The 15,895-nt window shown below is 44.1% G+C and overlaps 1 protein-coding gene across 3 annotated transcripts in view; it reads left to right on the forward strand.

Annotated features, from left to right (window-relative positions):
* The window catches only part of SLC25A39 (solute carrier family 25 member 39), a 31,144-nt gene that overhangs the window by 13,714 nt on the left and 1,535 nt on the right, over positions 1–15,895 (forward strand). For 2 of the 3 annotated variants that reach the window (XM_063138307.1, XM_063138309.1), the window contains 8 exons: positions 571–615; positions 3,799–3,908; positions 6,520–6,587; positions 7,504–7,628; positions 8,428–8,601; positions 9,281–9,390; positions 12,045–12,126; positions 14,796–14,876. In XM_063138307.1, coding sequence (XP_062994377.1) covers positions 571–615; positions 3,799–3,908; positions 6,520–6,587; positions 7,504–7,628; positions 8,428–8,601; positions 9,281–9,390; positions 12,045–12,126; positions 14,796–14,876 — 795 coding nt within the window. The remainder of the gene's footprint in view (positions 1–570; positions 616–3,798; positions 3,909–6,519; positions 6,588–7,503; positions 7,629–8,427; positions 8,602–9,280; positions 9,391–12,044; positions 12,127–14,795; positions 14,877–15,895) is intronic. The other variant, XM_063138308.1, reaches the window with a different exon arrangement.

A 15,895-nucleotide genomic window follows, 5' to 3' on the forward strand; every position in this document is an offset into this window, starting at 1 on the left:
TCTAGGTTCTGAAGTGGTGCTGTCCCAGGTGGACTGTGTTAACTGCTTTTTCTGAATATGAAGATTAAACCTTCAGGAAGTGCACCAATGGGGCGTAATTGTGAGTGACTGTGGATTGGATTGCAGCTTTATTTGTAGCGTGTCTTGCTGAGCAGATTTATAACTGCGGCACCTTGTCTCTCTGCATAGCCTGTAACTGGCTTATACCCATTTGGTAGTGGGACTGGAGCAAATTATTTAAGCCTCCCTAGTGCTATTAAGCCATCCGTCTCTTTCTGTTCTCAGTGTCTTACCTCAGAGCAGCACTCCTCATCATTTGGAAGTCTTGCTTGGGGGTGCTGCTTCTGAGATCTCACCAGGCACAGGCCACGCATTTTTAAGCTCATCACCTTAGGTCTTAGCATCTTAGAAATGAGTTTTTAGAAGAAATTAAATTAGCCAGGTTCATGGGGGAATCACCATCTGCATTGTGTTTTTCTGCAGCTAGACTCCCCAAAGAGCCACCTAGCTGGAGGTTCTCACATACTTCACTCCACCTGTCATTAAGTATGTCCATGTTGTGTCTTTCAGTGTTGTCAGTACAGTCTATGCCCTGGAGCATTCACCAGCCCAAATGTGAGTATTGCAGGTGCTTTCTCATCTAAGCTGCCTCTAAATTCTCTAAGGATGCAGCTCTGATCCATTTACTGCTCACACTCCCAAAGGAGAGTGCTGGGCATTCTTCCCCTTTCCTCTTCAGCGCTGTAGGGGGAAATGTTTGTATTCCTCCTTCACTGAAGCATTTGCTGTTCATCTGCCCTGTGAAGTGTTGGTATATAGCCTATTGGCTAAGACTGAGCTACAGTTCAGGAATTCCTGATTTGAACCTTGTTTTTGGTGCAGGCTAACTAAGTGGCCTTAGGCAAACTAGTCTCTGTTAGCCTCAGTCCACTATCTCCAATATGGGGATAATACTGCCCTTTACAGGGTTATTGTAAACAAAGATTTTCTTAAGGGTTAGTATTATGAGTTCCCTGCCCAGGAAAGTAAAATTGCCTGTATCTAGTTGTGGTAGTCCTTCATATCTTGGCTGAAGCCAATGCACCAGATTTATTTATTTATTTATTTATTTGAGCTGATTTCACCCCATTCTTTAACCGAAAAGGCTCCTGGAGCAGCTTACATATAATCAATAAAAAAAGACAGCCCCTGTTCTCAGGCTTACAACTAAAAACGAAAAGAAAGAATTAGCATTCAGGCACTAGTTCTTAGTTTAAAAGTTCAGCATGTTGTAATTCAGCAGGTCATGGAACTTGATCTAAGCTCTGTGGAGGGGCTGCTTCTCCACCTTGTGACAACCTCAGCAATGGCTTTGGTAATTTTTTTGACCTGACAGCTACTACTGCTGCTTCTCCCTCTGATGGTCTCAGCAGTGGCCATTGGTAATTATGGGGTATCACTGATTCCCCAAAGAAAAATGGGTGGCTGGAGTTGGGGAGGAGAATGATGCAAGATATTTAAATAGCTTCATTTCTCCAGAGCTGCTGTATTTTACCTAGATAAAGCACTTTGTCTTCCCGATGTTTTATAACGTTGGCTATCTTTGTTTAGCGACATGGGATGGAGAACGCCCTGGCCTGCCCAGTCCCTTTGGTGATCCTAGTCAAAATATTTTTGCCTTTGAACTGTTTCATAGCATTTGACATTATATTGGTACTTCATCCTACATGCTGGTGCAAGTCTGCAGCAGCTTCTTAAATTTCAGTGTTGCTTTGGACACTGATCTGATGGAAACATGTACACGTTGCAAATTGGGAATTACATATTTGAATATTCCCCATATAAAAAGAACCTTGTATGTAGAAAAGTGGCATGTTGGGGAAAGTTTTTTTTTTTTTTACCCTAACCACCTTCTGATGCATCAGCTTTCAACTTTAGCCATTTATTCAAGAGTAGATCCAATTTGGAATAAACGTCGTTGCTTTGGCTTAAGATACACTCTCTGATTCTAACAGGATAGTATCCTACAGGGAACAGCATTCTGTTTTCTACCTCTTCCATATGGAAGGTTTGAAGCTCCTTACTGAGTTTTCCTTGGATTTGAGATGCATGTAATTGGGGCAGTGTGTATTTTACATACAGTTCCCCCTGCCCAAATTAGAATTTTCTTATTGGTAATACTTATGCAGAATAACTTCAGATGTGTTTGATTTTGCATAAGTCAGTCTTGTTCCATGATCTGAGGTCTTCAGATTTGATCTTCTTTTAGTTTCTTCCTCTCCATTTGTGGGAGACATCAGCAGAGGGGGTAAGAGAGGGGAAAGGGTATAGAGACCTTCTCTTTTCCTCTACAATCATGCAAGCTAGGTTTTCTTTTTTTCTTTTGAACAAAAGTTGAGCATCTCTGGATGCTGAATTGAACCCTGGGTAGCACAGAATACACCCAACACTGCATCCTACCTTCTGTTTTTAACTACTGAGCCTCACAAGCATTGTGTTTCTCCTTTATGTGTTTCTTCTCCTTTTCTTTTCTGTGTGCAATGGCTTCCCTGAACCTTGTTTAAATCTCATCTAACCTGTGTCCTAATAAAAAGGGAGCAGTTGTGTCTTGGGGCTGGTGATTGTGCTGGTGTGAGATTTTTGGTATCAGTATGGCAATTCCCAAAGCCAAGGGGAGATTTCAACAGGATTCAAGGATGTTAAGGTCTTGTGCTTCTGTTGATACAGGAGTGGGAGTGAGCCAGGCACTCACTCTTGAGGCGGTGGCTAATGGACTAATGCCTGCGGGCAGCTGGCATCCCAGCAGTTCCGGCTAGTGAGGCAACAGGCTAGCCACTCCCAGGGAGAGGCTGTTCGTGCTCTGCTATCTTTTTGCCTGGGCTGTGGTGGATCCCCAAATCCCCCCATCTTTATTATACGAGTGTCTCAGGCCTAGCATAATCTGTAGACATAGGCCTAGCTACCCCAGAGGGTCATCAGATTATAAGTAATCAAGGCTTCTGTGGACAGGGCTGCACATGCTGTTTGTCCGGAAAAAGGGAAATAGAAATTATATTAAGGAAACACAACTTTTCCAATTTGGAATAAACATGCAAGCAGGCCTTTATTTTGCTATACTTTACTGTACATTTACTGGACACGTAGTTTTGTGTTTTTGTTGCTGGGGGTTTCTTTCTTCTTTGGTTTCTTAATAAAAGTAAAAGGATGTGTAGACTGCTGATTTTGGTCAAGAAAGGTAGTTGTTTTTTTGTACTCATATTGCAAATAGTTGAGAGAGAGAGAGAGAGAGAGAGAGAGAGAGAGAGAGAGAGAGATGCTTGAGACTGTGTAGTAGATTTGACTTATCTGGATTTGAACGCTGGTCTTTGGGTAAGTGCCATCTCTCTCTGTTTGGAAAAGTTGCTAGGCATGATGCTGAAGCCCTAATCCTTGACCATCAAACATAAATTTCAACTTTGTCCCACCTTCCTGGCTTTTTTGAGAGCACCAGCTGGTTGCATGTTTGCAAGCTTATTCCTGCAATTATGAAGACTAGAAATGGAGAATATGGTCACTTAGATTCTCAAGGTGCCAAATTCTGCTCTGGGTACTACTTCTGTGTTTGTGGTTACTGTTGGGGCAACTGGAATTTATGCAATCATATTCTTTGGAATAGTAACAGTAGGAAGCAAGGTATATATGGTGCTTGTGAGCACATCTGTTTCGGAGTAGCATATGCTATTCCAAAAGAGGGATGAGTGATCAAGCCAGAGCAGCTTATAGTGTAACTTACTTCCTCCCACTGAGTACCATTCCTTTTTGTGTCTCCCTCTTCAACAGGGAAATGCTTCCTTTACTGCAATGGCCTCATGGACCACCTATATGTGTGTCAGAATGGAAACAGCTGCACAGCGTGGTATAAGACCCCTACTCGCTTCACAGGCACCTTGGTAAGGTCCTGCATGGTAAAGGGCTGGACAGTCTGTCTGCTGGAAGGCCATGCAGTTTCACAGTCCCTGTAAAGGAAGCACGCCCCAGCAGAAGCTGGCCAGTAGACTGGATTTAGCACAGATCCCCAGAACAGACACTCACAGCTCACAATTTGGAGGTTTAAGACCATTTATTAGGAAACGGGTAGGTTACATGGGATTAGCAGACTAAAACTATTAAAACATGCATATATCATAAGAACCCAGAAAGAGCAAGCAAAAGAACTAGAACTACATTTCATACGTCACCCTACCTTGGAGTCAGCCAGCCACGCTGAACTCCCCATAGAGTATGTTTTATACTTTCTTTTCCCAACTCCTTCCCCCCTCCCTTAACTTTGAAGCGTAGATCGTTTCACACCTCCGCCTGAGATGCTAATTTCTCTCAAGGCTGGGCGGACATGCCACAGCGTTCTCTGGCTCCACCAGTCTCCGCCATGCAGCTGGGCCGCTTATCTCCCTCCTATGGACCATAATAAAATTTAACACATTAAAAGACAGGCCAGCCCCAAGTTCCATTCTCCCCGTCCCTTACAGTCCCCTGAGTGCTTTTGGCTTGAATTGGCCATGTAAGCTAATGTGTCCACTGAGGCAGAAATGTGATAGGATCATACATGGTATGATCATGTCCCCCTATTAAGGAAGGGAGGCTGTGCCAGATGAAATTATTTTAAGAACTCCAGAGGCTGGGGTCAACCGGGCTGGAGTTGATCTGAGGGTTGGCAGTCTGTACCTTGGTGTTCCTTATGTCCGAGCTATTTACTTAGGGGCCAGTAACAGTCACGTCTTCTTTTTTATTTTACTTGCCCTGCAGTTTAGTGTGGCAGAATTTCAGAAGTCCAAGCCCTCAATTTCAGCCCACCTTTTCTGGCTAATCTTACTGACTTCAAATTGTTGTTATATAAGGTTATATAAGTCCCAGTGCCAGATACAGTTAGCCAGTAGAGCTTCCAGCACTTCTGAGACGTGGTGTTGATTCCTGTACTCAGCTGATGAACATATAGTGCATCCAGAAGGAAGAAGAAGGGGACACAGACTGAATCAGTGTTCTGCTGTAGTTGTCTTGAAGAATAAATGGCAATCAATGGGCTGGCTCTGTGTTGTTCTGCAGTTATATCAAACACTCCTGTTTGCATCCATAGACCTCCAACACCCTCCTGCTGCATCCATTCCACCCTTACTCCACCTGTACTTGACTGATACAAACTTATTTACCTGGCTCTGCAGCCTCTGCAGCTGCTTCTCTTGGAAGCCATTAAATTGTTGTGGGAAAAGTAATGATGTGTAGATAGTAAACAGGGATACACACACACACACACCCCTCTCATATAGTACTAGAACTCAGGGTCATCTCATAAAGCTGATTGGTAGGAGATTCCAGACAGTTAAAAGGAAGTACTTTTGCAGACAGCACATAGTTAAACTATGGAATTTGCTACCACAAGATGTAATGATAGCCGCCAACTTGGATGGCTTTAAAAGGCGATTAGACTATTTCCTGGAGGATCAAGCTTGTCAAAGGCTACTAGTCATGAGGACCCTCTGCTGCCTCCAGTATCAGTGGCCCTGTGCCACTGAATACGAGTTTCTCCGGAACATGAGTGGAAGGATCCTGTTGCGCTTGTGCCCTTCTGTTTGGCCACTGTGTGTGAACAAAATACTGGATTAATCTGATCCAGCATGATTCTTCTTAAGTACTTATGTTCATTGCTGTGAACGGCAAGCCTCCATGCCTTTTATCTTTTCTTTTTGAGAGTTGAACAAACACCTATAACAACCCACCCACCTCGATGGCTCATTTTCCCCTCCACAAAAGTCAGCTTCAGGAAGGGGCCATGTGAAGTTTTAAAACTTCCTGAGCCACTTTTCTCTTTGCAGGGTGCCCAGTGCAGGTTTGTCTATGTAACGGTGCATCTGGAGCACTGTCAGGAGAAGTGGCTTCTGGGTGGGGCACTTAAGAGTTGCGAAGTGGTGGACAGGAAGAGTATTAAATGCCCTCTTCGCCTGCTGCTGCTTCTCAAAGCTCCTTTTTCTGGCTGAAATAAGGCCTGTAGAGCTCATTACAATATTTGTGTGTAACATGTCATTTGGCTCTGTGATTAGCTCACTGAGAAGTCATTGACTTCTGAGATAAGTCGTGTAAATAAATCCACAAAAGTTATTAGCATGTAATATTTTTTTACTAGTAGGCTAGTAGCAGCCAGCATAGAAATAGAGGCTACTAGCCTCTTACTACGCTAGTAAACAATTACCTTCTACCAAACAGGCAGCTGGGAGAGAGACAGATTTGGGGGGTCTGGCTTCCCTTGTTCTGCGACCAGTGCAGAATTGAAGTGGAGAGATGTCCTTCCTCCACCAGCCTGCATGGGATTCCCAGTCACCTGTGGCTAACAAGCAAGTTGTTAAATACAAGGCAGAGCTTAGTTCAGAAGACGTAGTTATTTGACAGTCTCGGGTCAGTTGGTGTGGACAAGGGGAAGGGACATGTTTTGTTCCGAAGCATATTTTAGAATTTTCTTCCTGCTGACTCATCTCTCCTTAACTGTTCTTCCTTGCCTCTTGTTTATTCTAGGATGCGTTTGTGAAAATAATACGCTATGAGGGCATCCGGTCCTTATGGAGTGGCCTGCCACCTACTCTGTAAGTATGAACAGGATTGATATACAATTTAAATAAAATCCCAACCTATCTCAGGATGTATAATATTGCTGTTGTTTTAAAAGCACTATTAAAATTTTATTATTTTATTGTTAATGCTAACTCTCTATTGGAAGGCTGCACAAAACTGATTCTGCACTGCCTCTGAAGTGTTTCTTCTCCTCTGAAATATATGCATCCAGCTTCAAGAAATAAATAGAACATAGAGGCCATACTCCCTGTTTTAGCCCTGTCATTGGGACATATATCACAGCCCCAATTTGAGGGACAGTGAAAAAGTTCAATTTCAAGTGACTGCAGCTTGAAATTGCATGGTTCTATTTTTAAAATTTATTAGGTCCTGCAGAAACACAAGAATAATTTCATATAAAAGTAGAGTTGGAAGAAGCCTATAAGGCCATCGAGTCCAACCCTCTACTTAAAGCAGGAATCCACCTTAAAGCGTGCCTGATAGATGGCTGTCCAGCTGCCTCTGGAATGCTTCTAGTGTGGGAGCGCCCACAGCCTCCCTAGGGAACTGGTTCCATTGTTGAACTGCTCAGGAAGTTTTTTTAAAAAATTTTTTAAAGGTGTTTCTAATCTTCATAGTTATAAGGTGACCCATTGAAAAATGTGGGAAGTTTCTGCCCAAAACTTAAGAAACCAGAAGAAGGTTTTTAAAGGAAATTTCCAGTCTGTGTTTGCCTGCCATTTTCTCTCAGCTCTGCCTAGTCAGTTGTGGCAATTTTGTCTTGGTACAAAGTTTTGTAGCTCTGTGTGATCAGAATTTTTGATGGGCCTATGGATAGTGTGTGGCATTTGCACCATGTTGGTGACAGAAATAATGAGGTTCTACATATATGCATGTACACCATGCTTTCTGGAACCATACCGCTTAATCTTTACAACTTTTCAACAGAGTGATGGCTGTTCCTGCTACTGTGATCTACTTCACTACTTATGATCAGCTACGTGATTTCTTGCATGCTAAGATGGATAGCCAAGGGCGCTATATCCCACTAGTGGCTGGAGCCATCTCTAGACGTGAGTCTCACTTTTCTCTTATGTTTGTATACTTGCAGGAGCTGTCTTAGTGTCTTCAATAATTGCATATATTTTTAAATCACTGGTTACTGTCCTTCTTTCCCTAGTGCTTTGGCATCTATGTTTAGCCTTCATTTTAGGAAGAGAGTGACTTGATGATTAGGAAAAGGGTTGCCTGGATATCAGCTAGAGGTTGAGCTGTAGTGTGTACTACATTAAACATATAAAAATGTGAAGGTGGAACATGCATCTTCAGACATTTAATAGACACATGGCTAGTTGGCCTTGACCAGTTGTAGCTCCGTGGGTCTTTTTAATGGGTTACAATGTTAACTGTGGTAAACAGTGACCTTAGAAAGCTGCTGTAACATGCTGGCCAAAAGTATGAGTTGTGAGCTGCTCAGCCCTTAGTTCAAATTTTACTTCAGCCCCAAACTCATTTTGTAAAATCCAACAAGGATCCTACTGGGAATTCCATTCATTTCAGTGGGTCTACTCTCAGTAGTACCTATACTGAATTTTACCCATTAAGATCAGAGCTTAGCTGCTCTGGGAATGATGATAGTGATTTGGCTTACAGGGTTATTTTAAGAATTACTGAGATGATGTATGTGAAGCAGTTTGAAAATGTAAGGTTATATAAATGCTTAAAATATATCAAGATACCTGCCATTGCACGGCTGGCATGTGTCTTGTTTCGTGCTTTGAATCCAGTTGGTCTCTGGGATGAAAGGGCAGGAAATTATTCTCCAAAGATCACGGCTGGGTTTTGCACGTCGTTCTGAACTTCCTTTCCTAGTGGGTGCTGTAACGGTCATCAGCCCCTTGGAACTCATCAGAACAAAGATGCAGTCTCGCCAGCTGAGCTACCGTGAACTGCGCGTCTGCATCCAGTCTGCTGTGGCCCAGGATGGCTGGCTGTCGCTCTGGAGGGGCCTGGGGCCCACGGTGTTGCGGGACGTTCCTTTCTCAGGTATGGATGCAACAAGGGGAAAGGGAGTCGGCAGCGACAGAGGGGATTTAAGAGGACTGGAACGCATTACAAACAGAAAGATGAAAGGAATTAGGCATGCTTTATTTCAGAGCAAGGAATATGTCAGCTTTAACATACCAAAGAAATGGGAGGCTGACTGTTCACTTTATTCCTCAAAAGGTTAATCTGGCAACAAAGCCCTTTAACTGATTATTGGATACAGTGTCTTAATTGTTAAGGAAAGCAGGGCATCAGCAGCATACGTTATCTATGGAAGTCGTGTCATCACCCTTGGAGGTTTTAAAAAGGGATTGGATGAGCTTCTGTCCCTGGTTGTGCAGGGCGATGTGTGTGTCTGTGTCCAATATAGCCTATCAGCACCATTGGAGGTCAGCAACCTCCAGTTCGGTGCGCAAATGGACGGGCCTCGGGATCCCATGCCCCTGCTTTCTGTGCAATCCAATGAGTTCACTTTTGCCAGTAGTGTCTGGATTGAGTAAATAAAGGACTGTTTGATCTGAGGGAAGTGTCGTCCATAGGAGTCCTGGGTGGTGGAAGAGCTGCAAGCCTAGCAAATGAGCACACTTTCCCCACCACCAAAAATAAATTTAGTGAGCTTCTGATGTCTGTAATTCTCCCTCCCCTTTCTGATCTTTCTCTTCCTCTTGTTTCCCCACAGCTCTATATTGGTATAACTATGAACTGGTGAAAGACTGGCTTTGTGGTCAATTCCAGCTTGACAAGGCCACTTTCATGGTCAGTTTTGCAGCTGGTGCCATTTCTGGCACGGTGAGTCCCAGAGTTATACAGTTATTTCAATGATAACCATGAGAGATTGCCTGAATAGAAGAATGCAATGCAAAAAGGCCTGCAGGGTAGCATTTTCTAACTGTGATCCAAGGAGCCTTCCTAATCAGCTCAGTTTCTGCTATCGGGAAGACTACAAAGGTTGCAGATATCTTTGTTTATTTGTTTACATTGGTCAACATAAGTGAAGTGAGCCCTTATTATGAAATATCATACTTTTTGGCTTAGGCTTCCTATGTGATCAAGTAAATTCTCTGTGTGCAGTACTTGCAAAATCTGGTCAGTATGGTAAAGTTTAATGATATACATAGTACCTTTTTAACAACTGTTAGCAATGGTTTTTTAAAAATCATTTTTAACTTAACACAAATTACTTTTTTCCTTCCCCATGTCTTCTGAACAGTAGGTTCTCCAACAGTGGAGGAAGATTTTTAAAAGCGGCTTTGTAACCTGTTTTGCATTATCCAACAACCTGTGGTTAAAAAGCCATAGGTTGTTTATGACTGCATGTGAACTAATGTTCTGGCTCCTGTCCGTTTCCGCTTTCCTAAATAACAGGGCATTCCTGGGTTGTTTCAGAAAGTGGATATGGGTGGGAGACAGCATGCTCGTTTGCGTGCTCATAAACAACCCATGTTTTTTTAACCATAGGTTGTTGGAACGTTCCTGGGCTATTGCTGTGATGTGTGAACCCGGCACTCTGGATTGTTTAGGGTTAAACATCCCTGAGTTTTAACTCAACAACAAACCATAGGTTAAACTTCAGTTGTTTAACCATAAACAACCAAGAGTGCTGTGTTCATATGTCATGACAACAACTTAGAAACAGGTGTACCAGGGCTGTCATAGAAAGCATCAGTAGCAAGCTGGTGGTAAGCAGCGTACTTGCTCGCTCCCATGAAGCCATGCCAATTCCTGGGTTATCCACATGTAACACCAAGGAATTAGGTGTTATGTATGAACCAGGCCATTGACTCCTACCCACTCTAGAGGCAGGGCTTATGCAATTAAGCAAGCTCTGTCTTCATGTACTGGAGACCTAGCCATTTCTAGCCCTGCCTTCTCAAAGTAGAAAGCAGACCCAGCAAAGGTGGTGTTGGAAGGCTCAAAGCATTTGTAGACAGCGCTTTGCCTCTTAGATGCTTATGAAATTGGTGGCCAGTGCAGCTACAGAATGGGAATTTGCCTACATGTTGCCTCTTGAATGGAAGAGGGGGTAATTCCGTTGCTTCCTCCCTTCTCCATATGGATGGCGGTGAAGTGGGCTTTACTATTGGTACTGTTTTGGCAGCTGACTGAATGGCCATCTTGGCTAAGGGCCATGCCTTTCTTGGATACTGAAGAGTGCCAACTGCACCTGTTCCTAGAGATGTCTGACCTTGCCATAGTCACACATGCCATAGTTACGTCCTGTTTGGATTACTGCAACATGCTCTGCACAGAGCTGCCTTCCAAAACTGTTAGGAAACACCAGCTGGTCCAGCATGCTGTGGTCAGACTGTGGGCCAGGGCTGGTTACAGGGAGCATGCGGTTCCCTTGTTACAACAGCTTCATTGGCTACTAGTCTGTTTCCGGACAGAATTCAAAGTGCTGGTTATGACCTATAAGCCCTATACGGCTTGGGACCAGGCTACCTGAAAGACCACCTTTTCCCATACAAGCTGCCCAATTTGCAAGATCTTCTGGAGAGACCCTTCTTTTTACTCTAAGCCTGTCCATTCTAGAGGAAATGAATGACCTAGATTGGACATCTGCAAGGGCCTTGGAATCTAAACTCAGTGCACAGGTGGCTTTAGAAAGATGGCCACTTTATGTCCTTCCACCCCGTCACCATGGGTAGGAATGTTTCTTAATCCATCATAGCTCGCTTAATCCAGACGTGCACCTCATAAACCAGTAAGGTGTAAAGACTACAGGTTCCTTCAGAGATCATAGCTCACTCTCAGCTAGAGGGTGCAGCAACTTCTGCAAAGTTTTGCACAACTGATGCTCTTGAAGATTTTTTTAGGACAGCTACCTTGGTGAAAACCTTTGGTAAACACTGTAAATTGGAAACTTTTTCTTATGTGGATGCAGCCTTCAGAAGAAGGGTCTTTCAGAAGGTTTTCTCAACTGCCACATATCCCACACTGGATATCCTCTCCCATCAATGAAGAAAGGCATATATGAACTTACCACCAATGTTTCTTCTCATCAGTGGCTGAATGGTATCCAGCCTTACCTAGTATGTCCTTGGCCTGTCTTGTTGCTTACAGATGGCCAGCTGACTCTCAGGGCTCCAGAAAGGAATAGCTCAAATCCAGGAGGTGACCCTATACCATTCCCTCTCGTTGTAACTGTTGTTTTCGCTCATGTTATCTAGTCTTGTCCACTTCAGTGTCTTGATGTCCACAGAACTTGGAGGGGTAGCCTCCACACACAAGGGACAACACTTGCTTAATTTGTATAAATCCTGTGCCTAGAGCAAGTGGATACACTCATTCCGCCAGTGAGAGGAAGCATTCGTGGTAAGTTCCAATGCTGCTCTCAGATGAGGATACCTGTACAGAAAGCTCTGTTACCCAGTATAATTAGTCAGTTGTTGCCACCTCCTGCAGCTAGTGGTCACTGACAGATGGTCCCTCCTATCCCCCAGGTGGCTGCTATCCTGACGCTGCCCTTTGATGTTGTGAAGACCCAGCGGCAGATTGAGCTGGGAGACATGGAGACACTCCAAGGTGAGAGGCAGGAAGATTCCAGGGGTGGGGGGAGGCTGCTGTCTGGACAAGGATCAGTAGCTCCCTTAAGCATGTAAGCATAAACTTTGGTCAGGCAGGGGAAGCAAGATGAAGGGTGCGGTGCTGTCCTTGCTCACTAGGCAGCAAAGGAACATAGGAAGCTGCCTTATATGGAGCCAGATCATTGGTTCACGTAGCCCAGTCTTGTCGACACGGATTCGCAGCGGCTCCCCAAGTTTTCAAGCAGGAGTTTTTCCAGCCCTACCTAGAGATGCCAGGAATCGAACCTGGGGCCTTCTGCATGCAAAGTAGATGCTCTGCCACTGAGCTACGCCCCCTCCCATAAGATCAGTCCTAGCCCTAGACAAACACAGTTAGTTTATAAAGGGTTTCCAGCCCCATTGAAAAGTTGGGGGTAGGAAACAATCGGAGCCCAAGACATCTCAGTTCTGCTCCCCAGTCTTTCCTTGCCAGGTAAGTGCTTGAGTATAATTGGAAACTCTCATTTGCTGTGCATATACACAAAACGTTTTAGGTATTCACTTTAAAAACACAACGTGTGAATTAGCCTTTTGTATAGATGGGCTGATGATGAAGGGCTGTTTTTGTAACAGAATTAGCAATTAAGTGCCTGGAGAACAGGAGAGCTGGCAACGAAAGGGATATGAAGGCAGTGCTGTGCATAGCTACCTGGGGTGCCGCAGGGCTCAGGGCTCTTCAACATTTTTATTAATGATTTGGATGAGGAGGTGCAGGGAACCCTTATCAAATTTGCAGATGACACAAAATTGGGTGGGATAGCTAATACCCTGGAAGACAGAAACAAACTTCAAAGTGATCTTGATAGGCTGGAGTGCTGGGCTGAAAACAGCAGAATGAAATTTAATAGGGATAAATGCCAAGTTCTACATTTAGGAAATAGAAACCAAATGCACAAGATGGGGGATACTTGGCTCAGCAATACTACAAACGAGAAGGATCTTGGAATTGTTGTAGATCACAAGCTGAATATGAGCCAACAGTGTGATATGGCTGCAAGAAAGGCAAATGCTATTTTGGGCTGCATTAATAGAAGTATAGCTTCCAAATCACGTGTGGTACTGGTTCCTTTCTGTTCGGCTGGTTAGGCCTCATCTAGAGTATTGCGTCCAGTTCCGGGCTCCACAATTCAGGAAGGATGCAGACAAGCTGGAGCGTGTTCAGAGGAGGGCAACCAGGATGATCAGGGGTCTGGAAACAAAGCCCTATGAAGAGAGACTGAAAGAACTGGGCATGTTTAGCCTGGAGAAGATGGAGGGGGGAGACATGATAGCACTCTTCAAATACTTAAAAGGTTGTCACACAGAGGAGGGCCAGGATCTTTTCTCGATCCTCCCAGAGTGCAGGACACGGAATAACGGGCTCAAGTTAAAGGAAGCCAGATTCCAGCTAGACATCAGGAAAAACTTCCTGACTGTTAGAGCCGTCCGACAATGGAACCAGTTACCTAGGGAGGTGGTGGGCTCTCCCACACTAGAGGCATTCAAGAGGCAGCTGGACAACCATCTGTCGGGGATGCTTTAGGATGGATTCCTGCACTGAGCAGGGGGTTGGACTCGATGGCCTTGTAAGCCCCTTCCAACTCTGCTGTTCTATGATTCTAGACTGAGGCTGGGCAGAAATTCCTATATGAACATTTTAATAAATAAGGCCAATACTTGTGGACAAAAAATGCATGTATTTTCCCTTTTCTGCTAGTGAATGGTAGCCTCTAACACACATTATGTCCCTTCCATAGAAGAGGGGTCCAGTGAAGTGGGGGAGGGAAAGTCTCTTCTGTACACACACACTTTTTTAAAAATTATTTTGTAACTTGGGAGGATGCTTGCATCAGCAATGTATTGTTCAAACACTGTGCTTATGCTGGGAGAGGGATGGAGAGGATCAGATCCCCAAAACACTTATTATAATAAAAGCATTCTCTGCTGTAACCGCTCCCCTGTAACACAGCAGGTGCTCTTGCACATGAGTATAGATATGCAAGTATGAAAGTGACATGGGAATCGGCCCACAGTCTGATCTGGGACATGACTGTTGCTGAAAAAGGAAGCCGCTTCTTGTCAGCTCTTCAGTTGCAATCCGGTTAATCCAGTGGGATTTGCTTCTAAACTTGCATATGATTGTCCTGCCATTATAATTATTATCCATGCCTGAGTTGGTGGGCAGTGCATCTCTTCTTTTTCCATGCATCGTGTAATTTCACCTGATGTGATTTGCATATATCTCTGATGGTGCCGTTCCCCTTGTGAAAACCCTTGTTAAGATTATTAGGAAGGGTTCTTCCCTAACTACCATTTTCCACAGGAGGAAGATGAGAACTGCTGTGGGAGGGAGCAGTGCACGTTCAGTAGTGACTCCAAGTCCTGGGGATAGGTTCCCAGAGGAGTTTCCCTACTATGCCTCTTTGTTTTTTCCCAAATGAAATACAAGTCCCTTATATTTGTCCAGGTGGGGCGCTTGAATCTGTTTTAATTGTGCTGTTTTAAAAATTATTTTAGCTAAATAGAGTTTTTAATTGTAAAAGAACGATGCCTTTCTATTGGTAATTTGCTTCAAGGGAAGAGAAGCAGCAAATAGTTTACTGAAATGCTTTAGATAAATGACTTCTTTCTCTTTCTCTCCCTTTTCAGTTAGCACTTCCAAATCATCATCTACCTGGCTGCTTATGCAGAAGATTCGGGCAGAATCTGGTACCCGAGGACTCTTTGCAGGTGACTTGCCTTGACCCCACCCAGAGTCTTCCTCTATTCTGTGTGACAGCACCACTGTTAGTTAGCAGAAATAAGCAGAGGATTAGACTCAGAGCAGAACATCCTTAATTAAAATCTGTCAACTGTAAACTCTCTAGGGTGGGCAAACTTCTTTGTGGGGGTGATAATTGTTCCTGAGGAACCCTTTGGGGGCTGCACAAACGTTGATTAGTGGAGCCAGGACACGGACACACTTGCTCTCTCTCATGCACCCATTCACTTGCAGGGATAGCAGTGGGAAAATAGCAGTCTTGAGGGTTATTGAGGTGGGCAGGGAGGCAAAGCTACTTCTCTTCCCCCTCCCCCACCCCTGCTCAGCAAACCTGATGCAAGCAAGATTGCTGTTTCCCTGCTTCTGTTCAAAGCAGGGAAACAGCAGTCTTGAACAGAAGCACCAAATGGGAGGAGAATTTAACACACCCACCCAGCCCATCTTTTCCTTGCCGCCCAGCTAGTGGCTCATCAGCCGGTCAGTGAAGAAAAATGAGCAGAGTTCCACAGGTTGCCCACATGTGTCCTATAGCAGGGATGGGTAGAAAATATAATTCCAGAGTTTTTGGGATTTCAAATCCCAGAAGCCCTTGCCAACACAACCAGTGGTCAGACAAATTGTTCTTTCTCTGTTTCAGGTGCCTATAACTACAGTGCACTCTAAAAGATCCTACAATCTGGAATCCAGGGTTGGAGGTGAATCCAGGATCTGTAGTTAGGCAACGCCTTTATTAGGACCAGCCAAAATGCCACAAAAGGTTGTGCAAGCTTTTGAGGTCTCCAGATCTTGCACATTTTTTCCTGACATTTTAGTTGGTCTTCATAAAGGTGCTGCCTAACTGGATTCTGGGTTTTTTTAGTCATGGAGCAGTACAGCTATAGGTTTATTTCTTAATAATAATATTGTGGGGTGTTTCTTTTTGTTAGTGACACATGTGGTTAGTGGTACGTGAGCTGAATTCAGAAGGTAGCCAAAGACTCTTTTCCTC

This window comes from Elgaria multicarinata, chromosome 11, assembly GCF_023053635.1.
Source record: "Elgaria multicarinata webbii isolate HBS135686 ecotype San Diego chromosome 11, rElgMul1.1.pri, whole genome shotgun sequence".
Lineage (NCBI taxonomy): Eukaryota > Metazoa > Chordata > Lepidosauria > Squamata > Anguidae > Elgaria > Elgaria multicarinata.